The sequence below is a fragment of the Capricornis sumatraensis genome, chromosome 3 (genome assembly GCF_032405125.1).
Source record: "Capricornis sumatraensis isolate serow.1 chromosome 3, serow.2, whole genome shotgun sequence".
Classification (NCBI taxonomy): Eukaryota; Metazoa; Chordata; class Mammalia; order Artiodactyla; family Bovidae; genus Capricornis; species Capricornis sumatraensis.
The window spans coordinates 155,328,861-155,346,848 of NC_091071.1; the positions used below are offsets into that span (position 1 = coordinate 155,328,861).

A 17,988-nucleotide genomic window follows, 5' to 3' on the forward strand; every position below is an offset into this window, starting at 1 on the left:
TAACTCCAAAGTACACTGTAAGTCACAGCATGCACTTTCAGTGGGGGATGAAAACTGGTTCTTGGTGGGGGAGGCAGGTATGAAAACAATCTTACATTACAATGGTTTAGAGACCCCCAAAGCTGAACCCTACTTAACAAAACTGTTCTCCTTAGTATTCAGTTCATCTCACTGGCTTGTCTTGGGCTTCATGGGAGCAGCACTGGTGTGGAAAACATAGCTAATGTGTGCAAGACCAGTGTTCCATAACCACGGTGACAGGTGGCTCAGGTCCTGTGACTGGAAGACTGTATCAAGTGCTCAACTTCGAGGTCATGTTAAGAGGTGACCTGCATGTGCCAGGAGCCACCATAGGCTGCCTTGTGGATGTTGTTTATGTATGATTCTGAGAGCTTCTGTCCATAGCTCAGGCTTTGAGAATTAAATAAAATCAGTTTCTAATTTAAAGAGTTATTATGCAACACATCATTAAGTACATCAAGCGCTGCACTGAAAAAAACATCAACATACCTGACTATCAGGGGCTTTCCTGATGGCTCAGAGGGTGAAGAATCTGCCTGCAATGCAGGAGACCTGGGTTCAATCCCTGGGTTGGGAAGATCTTGTGGAGAAGGGAATGGCTATCCACTCCAGTATTCTGGCCTGGGAAATCCCATGGACTACTGTAGCCTGGCGAGCTGCAAGTCCATGGGATTGCAGAGTTGAACATGACTGAGCAACTAACACTTTCACCTGACTACCAGCTAATTAAAAGTTTTCTCTTATCAAGGAAAAGTTAAATTCACTGAAAATACTTTTTTTTTCCTGAAAATACTTTTTAAGAAAATTTTCAAGTGTTTTACTTTCACTGGAAAAGTGAGTTTTGAATGTTTTTTAAAAACTTTTGATTACAGTTATGTATTTAAATCAATCGCCAACTGGCATGTATAATTTGATACACTACAATTCATTCAAGAGTATAACATTAAATGCTATGCAGCAGATACAAAGTTAAAGGTTAGTAGTTTTTTCATGTAAGCTGCTAGGCTTGAAGGATCTCACTTCCCCAACCAGGGATTGAACCTGGGTCCCAGCGGTGAAAGCCCAGAGTCCTAACGACTAGGTCACCAGAATTTCCTAATTTAACTCTTGACTTAAAAGTACATACTTATTCTTAACCCTGAACTGAATTTTAAAAATAAGGTTTATATTTTTTTTATGTATGAAGCCCAGATATTCATGGAGTACATAATAAATATGCAATATACCAGCAGTATTAACATTTTCAGTTCAGTTCAGTCGCTAAGTCATGTCTGACTCTTTGCGATCCCATGGACTGTAGCACAACAGTCTGCATGTCTGGGCTCATACGTAAAAAAGTATAAACCTTATTTTTAAAATTCAGTTCAGGGTTAGGAATAAGTAAGTACTTTTAAGTCAACAGTTAAATTAGAAAATTCTGGTGACCTAGTAGTTAAGACTCTGGGCTTTCACTGCTGCAACCCAGGTTCAATCCCTGGTTGGGGAAGTGAGATCCTTCAAGCCTAGCAGCTTGCATGAAAAAAACTACTAACATTTAACTTTGTATCTGCTGCATAGCTTTTAATGCTATACTCTTGTATAAACTGTTATAAATTAACATTTTATGGAGGGGCAATTAGGGAAAAAGTGCAAAAACGTTTCTTAAGGGAGTGATTAAAAAAACTTGAGACACACTGTGTTTCAATAAGATCTATCAGGTGGGAAAGTGAGCCCACCAAGACATTCAAGTGGCATGGTGTGCAGCACCCACCTCAGCACTGAGCACTGAGTCGTCAAGTGGGTTCCTCGGCTCACCAACAGCACGGGGTGTTGAGCACGCATGGAGAGAACTTTGCCTCATACGTATAAGAGGGAGTGAGGCAAGGAAACAAACAAGCATGCTCGAGAACACAACCTCCCTCATGGTCCAGTGGTTAAGAATCTGCCTGCCAATGCAAGGGACATCCAGTTCGATCCTTGGTCCAGAAGGATCCCACATGCCTTGGAGCAACCAAGCCCAAGTACAGCAACTCCTGAGCCTGCATTCTAGAACCTCCGACCAAAGCAACAGAAGCCATCGCAGCGAGAAACCCACGCACTGCAACTAGAGAGTAGCCCCCTGCTTGCCACAACTAGAGAAAAGCTCTCACAGCAATGGAAACCCAGCGCAGCCAAAAAGAACACTTTCTATAAATGAATAAAAAGTAAAAACAAACAAAGGAAACTCAGGACTACGTGAACCATGCTCACAGCTCAGGTTTTTATGAGCACCTTGGCCCCATGTCATCCTGTTGCTTGGATGTGGGGTGATTCCTGCTGATGCACTTAATACTGCGCTTAAGAAAGCCCACAAAGAAGATAACAAAAACAGCAGTATCTGAAAGCCTGCCTCCAACACCAAAAAAGCAGAGAATCAGAGGATGAAGGACATTTTTTTACACACAGTAACAAGGTCAGAAGCATACAAACTTCCAAACATTTTTTCTTTTAAAATTGGTGCCTTAACAGTCTTTGTTGACAGTAACTAAAAATTTGGAGATGCCACAAAGATCACTCCTTCCTCCAGTCTAGATGTCTTGTATAAATGGGACTATAAACGGGACACTTTTACTCCAAGAAACTGTTCAATATATATGATTCTCGTGTATTTCCAAGCTCATGTTATACTAAAAACCAGTGTGAAGACCAGGGAGACGTCACAATTTCACCCATATTTTTTAGCATCTGCAATCTTTCCCAGGTGTCCTGAAAAAGGGAAAAGGTCATGACCTACAGGTCAAGTCAATGATCATTAGGTGACACTAACAGAAGGTATTTAAATACCCTCTATAAGTACATATGGTACAGGATTAAATGTGCCTATTACTTGCAAGGTTATTTTTCATTTCACAAAATGGATTCTGAGCAGCATGAAAATTAGAATTGTCAAAACTAAAGTACTAAAACTTCTGTTTTTCCATCTTGTCTCAGGTTAAACTGATGTTTTCCATAGATTTGTGAATAAACAAAACTGAAATAGTAACAAAGGGGAAAACACACACACACACACTTGAGTCAATGCAATCTTCTATAAGAAGTGATTTTCACCATAATTTGCCCAGGAACCACATAACTGATGTAAACACAAAAATGCTGGGAATTTTCCTTGCCCAGAGGTGGTTTTTGAAAAGGACAAATGCATTTTAACATACATAATTTAGTTTGCAACAAACCACAAAAACAGAGGGAAGAAGTCTGAGAAAAAAGCATATACATATGCTGTAATGACCTGATCTGATGCCAGTGAAACACTATGAGATGTCTGAAGCACTCACAATGCTCTCTTGTTCAGTCACTCAGTCGTGTCTGAGTCTTCGTGACCCAATGGACTGTAGCCCACCAGGCTCCTGTCCATGGGATTTTTCCAGCCAAGAATACGGGAGTGGGTTGCCATTTCCTTCTACAGGGGATCTTCCCAACCCAGGGATCGAACCCACATCTCCTGCATTGGCAGGCAGATTCAAAAGGTTGAAGGTTTGCTTTCTTTTTTCCCACTCAATGGTTGCCTTTATTTTACTGGCAGTTTGACATCCTAGTTCCTTTTGTGTTCTTAACTGCCATGATGCTCAGCAAATAAAAACTATGTGAGACTAAGTGCCTATGGCTTCTAACGGTGGCTGCAGTCACAGGCCTCAAGAGTGCTTCTCAGAGACTCTGGGGAGGCAGAGGTCTGCTGCCTGCATCAAGCAAGGTTACATGCAAATGTCACCAGAACTCCCTGGGATCAATGTGATGATCAATGAAATGAGTCTCCAGATTTCTCTCACAATGGACAGGGCCAAGTTTCTTAAACGGGAATCAAGTCTGTTCCCCCTCTGCCACCAAACAAAGCGGCATGAAAGGCAGTCAGTGGTGTTTGCTAGAATGGACAGAGAGAGACTGGGTACACCTGCCAGTGAACTGACATTAGCATGGCTCTCTGGTGACCAGACTTTGCTCAATTACAATGGCAGGGCCACCAGGGACTTTTAATTATTAAAAGGTAAACCATATGCCAGAGTAACAGAAGACAGCACAGTGATCAAGAATGGCAGGAAACGGTAGCTCTTCATCTGTTTCTACTTGACATTTTGATACTCGGAAGACCTTTTCTTGAAGAAGAAAAAACTATATGCAATTAACAATAAACCTGAGGAAATGATATAGCTAAACATGCCTCAGCAACCAAACTCCTGTGTAGAAATTTACTCAGGAGATAAATATATATGAAATTTTAGATGAAGAACTTATACCAACTTTACTGCTGACTTACTCTAACAATGGCACTTCTTTAGGTCCGTTTCTTTAACCGTTTAAAAAAAAAAGGCAATCAGAAAAAAAGATTAAAAAAAAAACAAAAAAAAGTAGTCATGCTCGTCATTAATCAAAATGTAATAAAACATTATAATATTCTGAGAGCCAAAGTAAATTCAAAAGAAAACACATATGGCCTCTGTATCAAACAGCAATAACAAGTCGGCTAAAAAACTGAACATGAAGATCTACAACCACATCATAAGTGGTTACAGTTTATGAATGCAACTTCTGACACACACACATACTCTCTCCAAACCAAAACAGACATCTATATATTAAAAAAATTAAGTATTGTCTTGATGCTAAAAGATATAAGGATTAAAATTATAATTTCACAGGTTTAGAATGTTAAGAATAGAACTTTAGCTTCTACCTTCATCCAGCTTCTTAAATCAGTCTTCTCCTTGCAGTAGCTTTGGCCAACATTCAAGTTCAATTCTTATTCTCACTGCTTTAAAACACACTATAACACCTTTCCACCATTCTCTTCCCCTCTACTCTCTATGCCATCCAACTTACATATTGCTGTCAGATTAATCCCTTCAAAGTACAGATCTAATCATATCACTCACTTAAGGGCGGGGAGGGGAAGTAGCAGCACCTTCAAAATTTTCCAGTTAGTTAGCTGAAATTCCTTATCCTAGCACTCAGGACACTGTGGTCCCAAGCTTCTTCCTTACCCTATAGTCAAATAGAACTGCACTAGGCCTTGTTTCCCGTCATTTCTGGCTTTGCTCCAGTGGTCTGCCTTGCTTCCAGTCTCTCACCTATTCGTTCAAAGGCTCATGTGACCTCCCAGAAACTCACTAGTGTTTTCCCAGACACCCTGAAGAAGCTACACCATATCCCTCTCTGGAAAGGTCAAGGCACTGGCCTTAGCAGCAAGGTGTGAGAGTTGGTGTGCAATGGTCATTCCCCCGTAGGTCCCTTGACAGAATGACCTGTATTCTACTTACTCAGGCTTCATGTAGCCTATCTCACGACTGGGAGCTCAGATTCTTCTGAGAAATACCTCTAAGGAACTGACTGAGGCAGGAGAGTCATTATTAAGACACTGGTTTATGGCTTATAGAAACGTCATTAGTATAACTGTTACATATAAAAGTGTCATAGCCACAACAAATTAAGCTCCTATGTTTCATGTCAGATCTTTGCAACCTTTCAAGCAAGAAACAAAGTTAATCTCGGAATGGCACAATGTTTCAGTGAACAGATTTTTATCTAGCTAATCTCTATATGAAATATAAAATTTCTGAGAAGAGACTGTATATAAGGTTTAAAAAAAAAAAGGGTGTCACATCAGCTCTCAGATTGCTGTTAACATGGATGACCAGACCTTAAAGCAGAATTCTAGAAGCATCAGTTGGTGAATGAGTACGGAAACCCACTATAAAGGCAGGCAACCTGGCCCTGTGGACAGAGCACTGGGAAGCAGGAGCCCTGGGTTCTACACGTGTGACCCAGCACAACTCACTTAACCTGCCTGTCCTCGGCTCCCGCACTTGTCCGACTAAGGAACTGGACCTGATGAACTCCAAGACCCACTTCCAACACTTGAAAATTCTGTAAGTGTAATAATACATATCTTCACTGGATGACTGTTAATGAGAGGTGTGACAGAAGGCTGTAACTCCCTGCAGTATGTAATCTTTCAATTTTATTAAAAAAATTTATGTAACTCCACAAATCTTCAACTTAAAAAAGCTCATCTATTTAGGGCTACTGCATTTTCAAATAAGCTTCCAAATTAAACATAAATAAATAGACAACAGTAAAAAGCTATCTTTGAGGACTAAGAAAAATAAATCTAAGGGGAAAACAAAAATATATCCCCCCAAATTTCAGACCACTACAAGTACTGCTAAATAACACTTCAAGAAAAAGTGAATTTTCCAACAGAAATTTAAGATGCCAGAGTTATAAAACTGTCAGGCAAACAGTGGAAATAAAGTGGTAAAATGTTTCTTGCAAGCTTTTCTGGATTTCTTGTCTAACAAAATACACTGATTCAAGATATAGGGATATGAAAAGCAAAAATTTCAGAATTCCTCAGACAAGAAACTAGCGTGTTAGGAGTCTATATACCATTAAGCTAGCCTAACTTCAACTCTCTCTCCCTTTTCTTAAAGGCTTCACATAGGTGGCTGTAAGCATAAGTCATGAGTTGAGGTTCTCTCAGTTTCCAGTTAGGACTGTGGGTTGGCCATGGCTTGACGGTGCCAGTAACTAGAGGTTACTGGCACTCGGCCGGAACAAAAGTATACTGTGTGGTGCTGGAAGAGCTCTGAAAAGCGTTTTCTCAAAATGCTGGATGAAAAAAAGGTTTTTCTAGAAAATATGGACAATTAATTGATTTAAGGAACTAAAGAGCCTCTTGATGAAAGTGAAAGAGGAGAATAAAAAGTAGGCTTAAAGCTCAACATTCAAAAAATGAAGATCATGGCATCCAGTCCTATCACTTCATGGCAAGTAAATGGAGAAACAATGGAAGACTTATTTTCTTGGGCTCCAAAATCACTACAGATGGCAGTTGCGGCCATGGAAATAAAAGACGCTTACTCCTTGGAAGAAAAGCTATGATCAACCTAGAGAGCATATTAAAAAGCAGAGACATTACTTTGCTAATAAAAGTCTGTCCAGTCAAAGCTATGGTTTTTCCAGTAGTCATGTATGGATGTGACAGTTGGACCTTAAAGAAAGCTGAGCACCACAGCATTGATGCTTTTGAACTGTGGAGTTGGAGAAGACTCCTAAGAGTCCCTTGGACTGCAAGGAAATCCAACCATTGACTCCTAAAGGAAATCAGTCCTGAATATTCAGTGGAAGGACTGATGCTGAAGCTCCAATACTTTGGCCACCTGATGCGAAGAGCTGACTCATTAGCAAAGACCCTGATGCTCGGAAAGATTGAAGGCAAGAGGAGGAGGAGACAACAGAGGATGAGATGGTTGGATGGCATTACCGACTCAATGGACATGGGTTTGGTGATGGACAGGGAAGCCTGGCATGTTGTAGTCCATGGGGTTGCAAAGAGTCAGACACAACTGAGCGACTGAACTGGGCCGAATTGATATGAAGCTCTATTTCCTACTTCCCTGTCGTCCCCCCTCTCCGCCATCAAGCCAAAAAGTTTTATCACAAACAGGGCTTGGGCTCCTCATTACGGCATTGCTGACTCTAGACAATGGATCTGTCTTACCTTCTGATGCTTTGATCGCATATCCTCCCTTCTTTTCACCAGGAGGCACGTCAAGCAGCTGCATGATTCTATCCAGAAGCCCATGGATTATCTCAAACCCAGGATTCTTGTTGTAATAAATAGCACAGAGATGCCTGTAGTTTCTTGCACCCACATCTGAAAAAATAAAAAAATAAAAGAAATGGTCAGAAGGATACGCTAATCATCACCTAAGAAGCAGATTTACCCCAACACAAACTCAGGCAAAATCAACAAAAAAGGACACCGATTAGTAAGCATATGGAGAAACAATCAACCTCAGAAAGACAAGATGATTTTTCAACCATCAAGTTCCCTGAAGTGTTTTTACTTGGGGGAGGTATGGAAAACCCTCAAGGCTGGCCCGTGAACAATAGGCTTCATTGTGGTATGAACTGGTTTAGTATTTAGCAACATTTTTCAGAGCCTTAAAATTTCATACTCTTTAAGGCAGAAAACTATCCGAAAGAAATAATCTTAAATACAAAAAAAAAGGATTCATACAGAAAGCTATAACTTCTACATAAAGCGTTAGTTTCAACAGTGAAAATTAGAAACAACCCAAATTAGGAAATGGCTACATAGTTACAACACAATCACTCATCAGAATACTATGGGGCTAAAAGGCATCTTTGAAAGTGAAAGTGTTAGTCACTCAGTTGTGTCCAACTCTTTGGGAGCCCATAGACTGCAGCCCACCAAGCTCCTCTGTCATGGGATTTTCCAGACAAGAATACTGGAGTGGGTTGCCATTTCCTTCTCCAAAAAGCACCTTTATGAAGATTCATTATAGCAGAGCTAGAACAAATACTTATAATGGTAAATGAAACAAAAAAAGGGAGGCCATGAAGTTCAAAAAGAAACGAAGCCAAATCACACTGTCTAAAGAGTGCAGGCGGGTTGGGAAACTATGAAACGAGTAAGGGAGTGAAAGTGTTAGTTGCTCAGTTCTGCCCGACTCTGTGACCCCATGGACTGCAGCCCACCAGACTCCTCTGTTCATGGGACTTTCCAGGCAAGGACACTGGAGTGGGTTGCCATTTCCTTCTCCAGGGGATCTTTGCGACCCAGGGATCGGAACCTGGGTCTCTTGTGCTGCAGGCAGATTCTTTACTGACTGAGCTACCAGGGAAGTGACTGTCATCAAAGTCAGGACAGTGACTGTCCAGTTAAAGGAAGGTGATACGATAGAGATGGGTCTTACGAGCAGCTTATGACACTGGCAACATTTCATTTCTTAACTTGGATGGTTAAACCAGTGTCTGCTTTATAATCTTTTTAAATTATCTATGTCATATTTACACATCACAATTAAAGTATGAAAAAAACAGCAATTTAAGAAGGATACAACTACGTGAATGTAACCACAAACCAAAAAATTCCATTCACAGGAAAAAGTATGTAAAGAAATGTACCTGAATGTTAACAGAGGTAATGTTTGGGTAGGATTAAATTTTTTAAAGTTTATCTATTTTCCAACCTTCCTTGATTAATTTTTTTTTTCTACTTTGAAAATCAGAACAAACTTATGATATTTTAAAAAGTTATTTATTTGGTTTTGCCAGGTCTTAGTTACAGCATGTGAGATCTAGTTCACTAACCACGGATGGATTGAACCTGGGCCCCCTGCACTGGAGTGTGGAGTCTTAGCCACTAGACCACAAGGGAAGTCCCACAAATGTAATATTTTTTAAAAGAATCGCAAAAATGCAAATGACTAGATAACAAACTGGCTCACCCATACAATGGAACACTACTCAGTAATAAGGTAGTCTTGATAAATTAGATGTATCTCAAGGTACTAAGATGAATGAAAAGAAGCCAGTTTTATACAGCAATGTAAGTGGACAATGTAAGTCCATTTATGTGACATGCTGGAAAAGGGAAAACTAAGGCAACAAAGAGGGCTTCCCAGGTGGCACGAGCAGGAAAGAACCTGCCTGCCAATGCAGAAGATTTAAGAGATGCGGGTTTGATCCCTAGGTCAGGAAGATCCCCTAGAGGAGGGCATGGCAACCCACTCCAGTATTCATATCTGGAGAATCCCATGGACAGAGGAGCCTGGAGGGCCACAATCCATAGGGTTGCAAAGAGTTGGACACGAGTGAAGGCACTTAGCATGCACACACTCAAGGCTACAGAGAACAAGACAGTCACCAGGGTTAGATGGGAGGTGGGGGAATGTGACTACAGTGGGACAACATGTGGGTCTAGGGATGTGATAGGACTGTTTTGTATCTGTAGTGATGATTAGAAAAATTTAAAACTAATTTATTAATAAATTAGCATACAAAGACAGACTCAAATTCATTGGAGATCATTTAACTTTCTAACAGATAAACACACTCGTGGCCCTTTAATAAATTCTGGAGGAGACTGCTGCTCTACATAAACAACAAACGTTGGCTTCATTTTACCTTTCAAATTAGAAAAAGAACAAATTAATGTCTATCTGGGGGAACAAACAAAATAAAAAGCTGCTTCATATTAGCATGTATTGAGCAAAAGTTCTTCCACAGACTTATTCTCACAGCCATAATTTGCATAAAATATACAATATCTTTTGCCTTCCAGACATCCAAGTAAACAAATGAGTATTTTAATGCATTGTGTTTTACTATTAAAGTAATATAAAAATGAGTCCATAAATGGTAAAAGGAAAGGAAAACTAACATGAATGAATTATCTACTATGTGCCAGGACTTAGCAGCTATCAGCCTATTTGTCATCTTAATTCTCAAGACAATTGTGTTAGCTAGGTTTTTATTGTATCATGAAAATGCACAGGGAAACTAAGATGAAGAAACAAAAGCTCAGAAAGGTTTTGCCCAAAGTCAAGCTAACTGCCTGGAGCTAACTGTAATTAATTACACAGCTAATAAGTTACAAAACCAAGACTGGACCAGGACTGCCTAACTTTAAAACCCACACCCTCTCCACTGTACAGCAGAAATCTCTTAATCTCTAAAGGATTTAGAAGAAATCTCTAAAGGATTTAGATGAAGATAAAGAAAGTATAAGCGCAAACTTATGTATGAATATACTTGTATAGTCAGAGATGTGCATTCTTGAAATGTTTTTGATATGTTAAACAGATGCTTTTATTTTCAAAAGTTTTCATGTTTAAGACTTTTAGTTAAGCAACTGAAATAGATTATTTCTGAAAGTGAGTTAACTAAAGTTTCTAGCTATCATCAGTGTTGTAACTCATATAAATTATATTCTAAGTTAAACTTTGGACTGAACATACATAGCGAAATAACTGTCCCTGCCATGTAACATTTCTTAGCACCCACTATGTTCAAAACACTCTACACTAAGTATCCCTAGAGGGTAGAGGTCAGAGCCAGCATAGGGCCTGCACAGACTAAATGCTCAATGATTATTTTTTGAATAAATCAATAAAGCCTGGAAAGAAAGCAAAGCATATACAGAATTAAACAAGGCCAGGACCAGACAGTGGCCACATTCTAAGCCTGCCCAAGAGCCAGCTGATGTTGGAGAGTCAGTACTGTGCCAGCCTCATTGTCTATCACTTCCACGTGTACGGATAAAGATATTTGCTATCTAAAAGCTATAATCGAAGCCGTCAGAATAAAAATTAATATTACACCCAGGCAGGCATCAAACCTCACTAATCAACCACATGCATTAATTAAAATGAGGGAACTGATTGCTCTGTAGGAACACAGGCACACCGACACACAAACACACACACCCCTCTCTCCTCTCCTCTTCTCCCTCTCTCTTCCCTCTCTCTGCTCACCCCGCCCACCCCATCCCCCACCCCCCGCCCACCCCATCCCCCACCCCCCGCCCACTTCCCCTTGAAGAGAAAAACATGGAATGAAATAGAACTAATTTATCCCTTTCATATTACGGACTTGCTCCTGGGTATCTCTACCATGTGGTACCCATTTGTTGGTGTCACATGCTTCCACTTTAACACACAGATATGTATTGAAACTACGTTGCAGCCCCATTCTTGCTGTGAGAGAAGAGCCCCATGGTAATGCCACCATTCAGAGAGCTTAGTAACACAAACTGGAAGCTCTATTTTGGTAACCTTTGCCTTGGAATACTTCTGTCCTGATCTCCACATTATGTAAAACTTGCCTTTCTGATAAGAGAAACAACATCTGGTTTAAAGACTTAGAATTTTTTTTAAAAAATTGATTTTGATGATGAGAATAATGAAATTAGGATAAAAATACAGGACTTAAAAAAAAATTATACTCCAATCAAGAAAGATTTCAGGATGTTTGCAGCATACACATATAGAGTAATAAGCTGTTTATTTTTTAATTCAATGTCACAGTATTTTTAAGAAAGGCCATTGATTTCAGGGCTTTATACTAAACCCACCATAAGAACTAGATTAAACACATTGAAAAGGTGCCCTCTCGCAGCCCCCACCGATGGGCTATTTTTTCTCTTCCAAATGCTACCAGTCCCTGTAGACCTGCTTCATCACATCCTGCTAAAATACTTCCTCTGAATTAACTGGACTGAATTGAAAGAGAAGAAAACCATATACTTCACTTCCACCCAGAAATGTCTTGGAGAAACTGCTAGGTTTAGTAAAATTTCCACTTCCTAGGATTTTGCACTGAGGGACAATATTACATCACAGGAAGTTCACTGACTGCATGCCACAAAATAAGAACTATTTAAATTTCATGCCAAAACTAGGGTTTGTTGGAAATGTTCAGTTCTTTATAACTCAGTTAACAGACCTCTTGTGTCATGCCATCACACAATTCTGCCTTTTAAATGGGCCTGCCAAGTATGTCAGCCTAAATTACCAGTGTCTTTCATACTTCAAAGTAATGCCTGGAGAGGCTGATCTAAACCACCAAGAGGAGGGGTAGCTGCTACAACTCTGGAAGCTGCAAGAACATGCCAAATGATTTTATAAAGGAAGAAAAAAAGGGGAAAAGTGATACACAAAGTCCCTTAGTAAATGACTATTGCATACAATTCAAATTTTTAGAACAGGCTTCTGCTTAGTGTAGACTCTCTTTCACCAAAGGACGAATGATTAAAAACAAATTAGGGGTGTTACGTTAAGTTATCATAAATGGCACAGAATGGAAAAGGACAGAGTCTCCAGGTCAATCTTTCCATCTCTCTTCTCACATTCACAGAGAAGCCCAAATGAAGATACTAGGAGAAAGCCTACTGGGAAACCAACAAAGCTCCCAGGTCAACTGGTGGCTGATACTGAGCTTGAGAATAACTGTCTGGCCAAGCTCAGAACATAACAAATCATCCTGATCTTTAGTTTATTCCATCCAACAAATTTCTTTAACATTGGTGGTACCCATGAGATGATAGCTTATATTGCAAATTTTACTTACCTTCAGAAGAAATTTGGAGTAGGCCTAATGATTCACAAAAGCTGTAAGAATCTCGTTAAGACACACCATTAAAAATTAGATCTAATGTGGAAGAACAGGAACTTTTAAGCACTTTTGATAGGACTGCAAATTTGTGTTTTTTAAAAAAATCCTTTTTAGTAGAGAATTTGACAAGGTAGCAAACATTTAATGCTCAAACCTATGGACTGACCAACTTCAAAAAATACGTATTTGTATAAGGCTACTAGGATGCTCATTACAGTAGATGTATTTTAGCAAAACCCTGGTAACAATCTAAAGTCATCATAACAGTCTGAGTAAATACATTACAGTATATCCACACAATGGAATGCTATGCAGCCATTAAAAAGAATGAGGTGCGGGGAGGGGGCCTTCCCTGTTGGTCCAGTGGTTAAGACTCCACCTTCTAATGCAGGGGGGGCACAAGTTCAATCGCTGGTCGGGGAATTAAGATCCCACATGCCGAAGCCAAGAAATGAAGAAAACACACACACAACAACAACAAGCAATGAGGTAGACAGAATGCATTCACAGGGCAAAAGTACAGAACAAGACAGAAAAAGCACAATTCTATTTGAATGAACACTAAAAAGTACCTGGATCTGCGGCTACATACAGAAATGTAAAACACACAGTTAAACATGTAGAGAATATCTGGCAACTAATTAAAGGAGCAGGATTTGGGAAAAGGTGGACACGTGGTTTTAATTTTTAATGTGAAAATAGAATTACAGTTAAAAATATGTATTTGGGAAAGTTCTTAAAGATATTACAAATACATTTGCAATTTTAAAAACAAACATAATAAAACTTAAGAACAATTTCCCTTAACTTCTATATTACAGCACTGAAGTAGAGACTTTTCTTTTTCAAATAATGCTGAAGGCCAAGAAACAAATGTGAGGAAAAAAACTATGACCTTCTCAATGCATGAAGGAAAAAGCTACATCCTTGTGGGTTGGCTTTTATTTTGTTAACATGAACCTGGAATGGATTTTTATCTGTTAAAAAAATACAATATTCAACGCATGACAGAGCACATTATAGTCACGTTAGGAGATCTTAACTATGTTGAGCCAAATGTACTAAAATAACTTTCTGTATTAAAAATGATGTTATTTACCCAGTTAAGATGCCATCACACATGTGAATGATGCTACTTCAAATATTGTTAAGGTCAATGTTCCCTACACCCATACTTTTTGAATTATTAATTGGAAGTTCTACATGCCAAAAATATAAAGTAGTAAAATTAAATTAATCCAGACTGATGACATAAGCCTCTTCAGAGAGCCACATTCCACATGTGGATGCTAGATAATCTCCTAATATTTAATGGCTGCAGAATTAATGGACAATTTCTCAGAGGTGAAGTATTTTACAAGTTCATAATGAAAATGCTTCCACTGAGCTTTTTATCCAGCAAAGAATTATACAAAAAACTACAAAGATTGGGCCCCTTTATTTTAGTAGGTTACAATATAGAACAGAAACATAAAAGGTGCAAACCAACAGCAAAAAGAAGGAACAAACCAAATCATAGAAGAACAGTGAATCAGCTATGCTTCAGGAGCCACGGTGGTGCAGGGAGCAGAACAGACAAGAATCTTAAATAAGATTTTTAAAAAATTACCTTCCAAAGTTTAAAAAAAAAATTTCTGGATTTCCACATCCAAGCTAAGCAGGGTAAGAAGTAGAGCATTCTCTGATTTAGAAAAGCTGCAGGGAGAATGAGAAGGTTTAAGAACTATTTAAGCAGCAATTTGGCAGGGCAGAAGAAATACAGCCCTACCACAATGGAATACCAGACCACCTAACCTGCTTCTTGAGAAATCTGTATGCAGGTCAGGAAGCAACAGTTAGAACTGGACATGGAACAACAGACTGGTTCCAAATAGGAAAAGGAGTACGTCAAGGCTGTATATTGTCACCCTGCTTATTTAACTTCTATGCAGAGTGTATCATGAGAAACGCTGGACTGGAAGAAACACAAGCTGGAATCAAGATTGCTGGGAGAAATATCAATCACCTCAGATATGCAGATGACACCACCCTTATGGCAGAAAGGGAAGAGGAGTTAAAAAGCCTCTTGATGAAAGTGAAAAGAGGAGAGCGAAAAAGTTGGCTTAAAGCTCAACATTCAGAAAACAAAAATCATGGCATCTGGTCCCATCACTTCATGGGAAATAGATGGGGAAACAGTGGAAACAGTGTCAGACTTTATTTTTGGGGGCTCCAAAATCACTGTAGATGGTGACTGCAGCCATGAAATTAAAAGACACTTACTCCTTGGAAGAAAAGTTATGACCAACCTAGACAGTATATTCAAAAGCAGAGACATTACTTTGCTGACTAAGGTCCGTCTAGTCAAGGCTATGGTTTTTCCTGTGGTCATGTATGGATGTGAGAGTTGGACTGTGAAGAAGGCTGAGCACCAAAGAATTGATGCTTTTGAACTGCGGTTGTTGGAGAAGACTCTTGAGAGTCCCTTGGACTGCAAGGAGATCCAACCAGTCCATTCTGAAGGAGATCAACCCTGGGATTTCTTTGGAAGGAATGATGCTAAAGCTGAAACTCCAGTACTTTGGCCACCTCATGTGAAGAGTTGACTCACTGGAAAAGACTCTGATGCTGGGAGGGATTGGGGGCAGGAGGAGAAGGGGACGACCGAGGATGAGATGGCTGGATGGCATCACGGACTTGATGGATGTGAGTCTGAGTGAACTCCGGGAGTTAGTGACGGACAGGGAGGCCTGGCGTGCTGCGATTCATGGGGTCGCAAAGAGTCGGACACGACTGAGCGACTGAACTAAACTGAACTGAATCACAACTGAAGCAATGCTCTGCAGGAATGGTCTGAGCAAGAACTGAAGGTTTGGAGCAAGCGTCCTTGCTGAGCCCAGTGAGATAACTGTACCTTCCTCAGGTCAAGGGCCTTTAACCCATTTCTCCTACTAGAACAAGTATTAGAAACCCAAATTCTTCCCTAGTGGCTCAGACAGTAAAGAATCTGTCTGCAGTACAGGAGACCTGGCTTCAATACCTGGGTTGGGAAGATCCCCTGGAGGAGGGCAAGGCTATCCACTCCAGTATTCCTGCCTGGAAAATCCCCATGGACAGAGGAGCCTGGCGGGCTATAGTCCATGGGGTCACAAAGATTTGGGCAGGACTCAGTGACTAAGCATAAAACAAAAATTCTTTAAGGCACAATATGATCATCACTGATATATGTCAACGGACAACTGGATGACTGCATTATGCTAAATGTATTTATTTAAATATAAATGTTTCCTTTAAAATATAGTTTAATGTATTTATTGACTTGGCTGTGCCAGGCCTTAGATGCAGCATGTGACTCTTTAGTTGCAGCACATGGGATCTAGTTCCCTGACTAGGGATCAAACCCGGGCCCCCTGCATTGGGGGCATGGAGCCTTAGCCATTGGACCACCAGGGAAGTCCATACCATGCTAAATGTAAATCACCCTATATACTTGCTCTACAAAGCCAACCTAAGTCTTCCTTCTATCATTCCTTTTAAACCTAGACTCAGCCCTATGACGCTTGTTCTCCTGCCATTATTGTGAGCTTCGAGGCATCCTGGCAGCTTCAAGGACCACTGTGGAATAAACTGTGACAGGCAGAATTCAATCTGCACTTAATAAAAAGCCAGAGTGTGGGACTTGGCAAAATATATTTGCATTTGTGGGCACAAAGGTTAGCAATCCCACTCCACAACTGCTCTTCTGAAGTGATCTTCTACTATTGTCTGGAGTTTCTCCTCCACACTGAAAAGACAAACGTAACAACTGAAAAAGACCAGTTAGTCACACGGCAGTCTGATCTGATGGTTTCAGTTCAGCCTCTATTGGGCTTCGTTGTTACAATAAAGCTGATAATTTACCCCACAGCAGAGTCTACATTTAACTTCTCGTTTCAGAGACACACATCACTCTACCCATTAAAAAGGATAAATCAGCTTAGTCCCTTGAGTCAGGACTAATTTTTTTTTTTTTAAACGTTGCAGCAACTGCAGATCTTATGATTCAACAAATGCAGTGACGAGCTCAGCTTCAAAGAACAAGAGTGTGTCTGACTCAGAGGGGAAACCCTCACTGAGGAGGGTGCCCGAGTCTCTCACTGGGCAGGATGCCAGCCCCATGTCATGGACAGTGGAAAAGTCCACAATGGCATACGAAACTCTCTGATGAGGTCAAATGGGGGCTGAGGGGCTTTCATCCACTCTTACAGGAATGCAGGCCAGACAGAATTTGTGGGAGTCACACTGACTCCAGCACAGAGTCCCTTTCCATTTCCATCTTGGAAGACATGCTTGGCTACACAAAACTGAAGGGACGCTGAGAGCTGGGCTTTCCCTAACATCACAAAACCAGTTAGTGGCAGTTATCACTCCCTTCTCTGTGTGATCAGGGTGTCTTACACACTCCCTTGCAACACCACCTGTAAAAACTGTTCACTGGTCTGTCTCAAAGCTGGCAACCTTTCTCTCATTCCAAGCAGGTCCCTGGCGAAGAAAAGGAACTTGAAAAATACATTCAAGCAGTACAACGAATGAGAATGTCTTGACCACTCTTCCCACACACCTTCACCCTTTTTCAATCAATAGTTTGAGTACTGCCCTCACCAGTGAAAAGCTGGGACATTTTTATAGCTAACTGGAAGACTGCTCTATCATTTTACCTTTGATGATCTAGATTTTTTTCTTCAAAACTGTTTCATTATTTAGGAGGAATTCGCTAATGTAAATCCAAAAGAGAGAAGATTCCTGGTTTGAGAGACAGTAAAAACACCACTAATTCATTGAAAAGAAGTGGGTGATAAACTGCTAAAAACCAACCTTCTTATTTTAAGTAAATTCCCACAGTATGTTTGGGTTTTCTTTTCCTTAAAAAAAAAAAAAAAAAAGTGTACAACAGAAGAAAAACCAATTAAGTCAAAAGTTTGGATAAAAGTGAGTCCCACTTGTCTTAAGCCTTTAATGACGAGCCAATTTTTAATTCATTCTCAAAATTTCCAGAGACCTCAAGATGCTAGG

The 17,988-nt window shown here is 40.1% G+C and overlaps 1 protein-coding gene across 1 annotated transcript in view; it reads right to left on the reverse strand.

Annotated features, from left to right (window-relative positions):
* Positions 1–17,988, reverse strand: part of FARSB (phenylalanyl-tRNA synthetase subunit beta) — a 69,438-nt gene that overhangs the window by 15,319 nt on the left and 36,131 nt on the right. Inside the window, exon 16 of the mRNA XM_068967732.1 lies at positions 7,535–7,690. Coding sequence (XP_068823833.1) covers positions 7,535–7,690 — 156 coding nt within the window. The remainder of the gene's footprint in view (positions 1–7,534; positions 7,691–17,988) is intronic.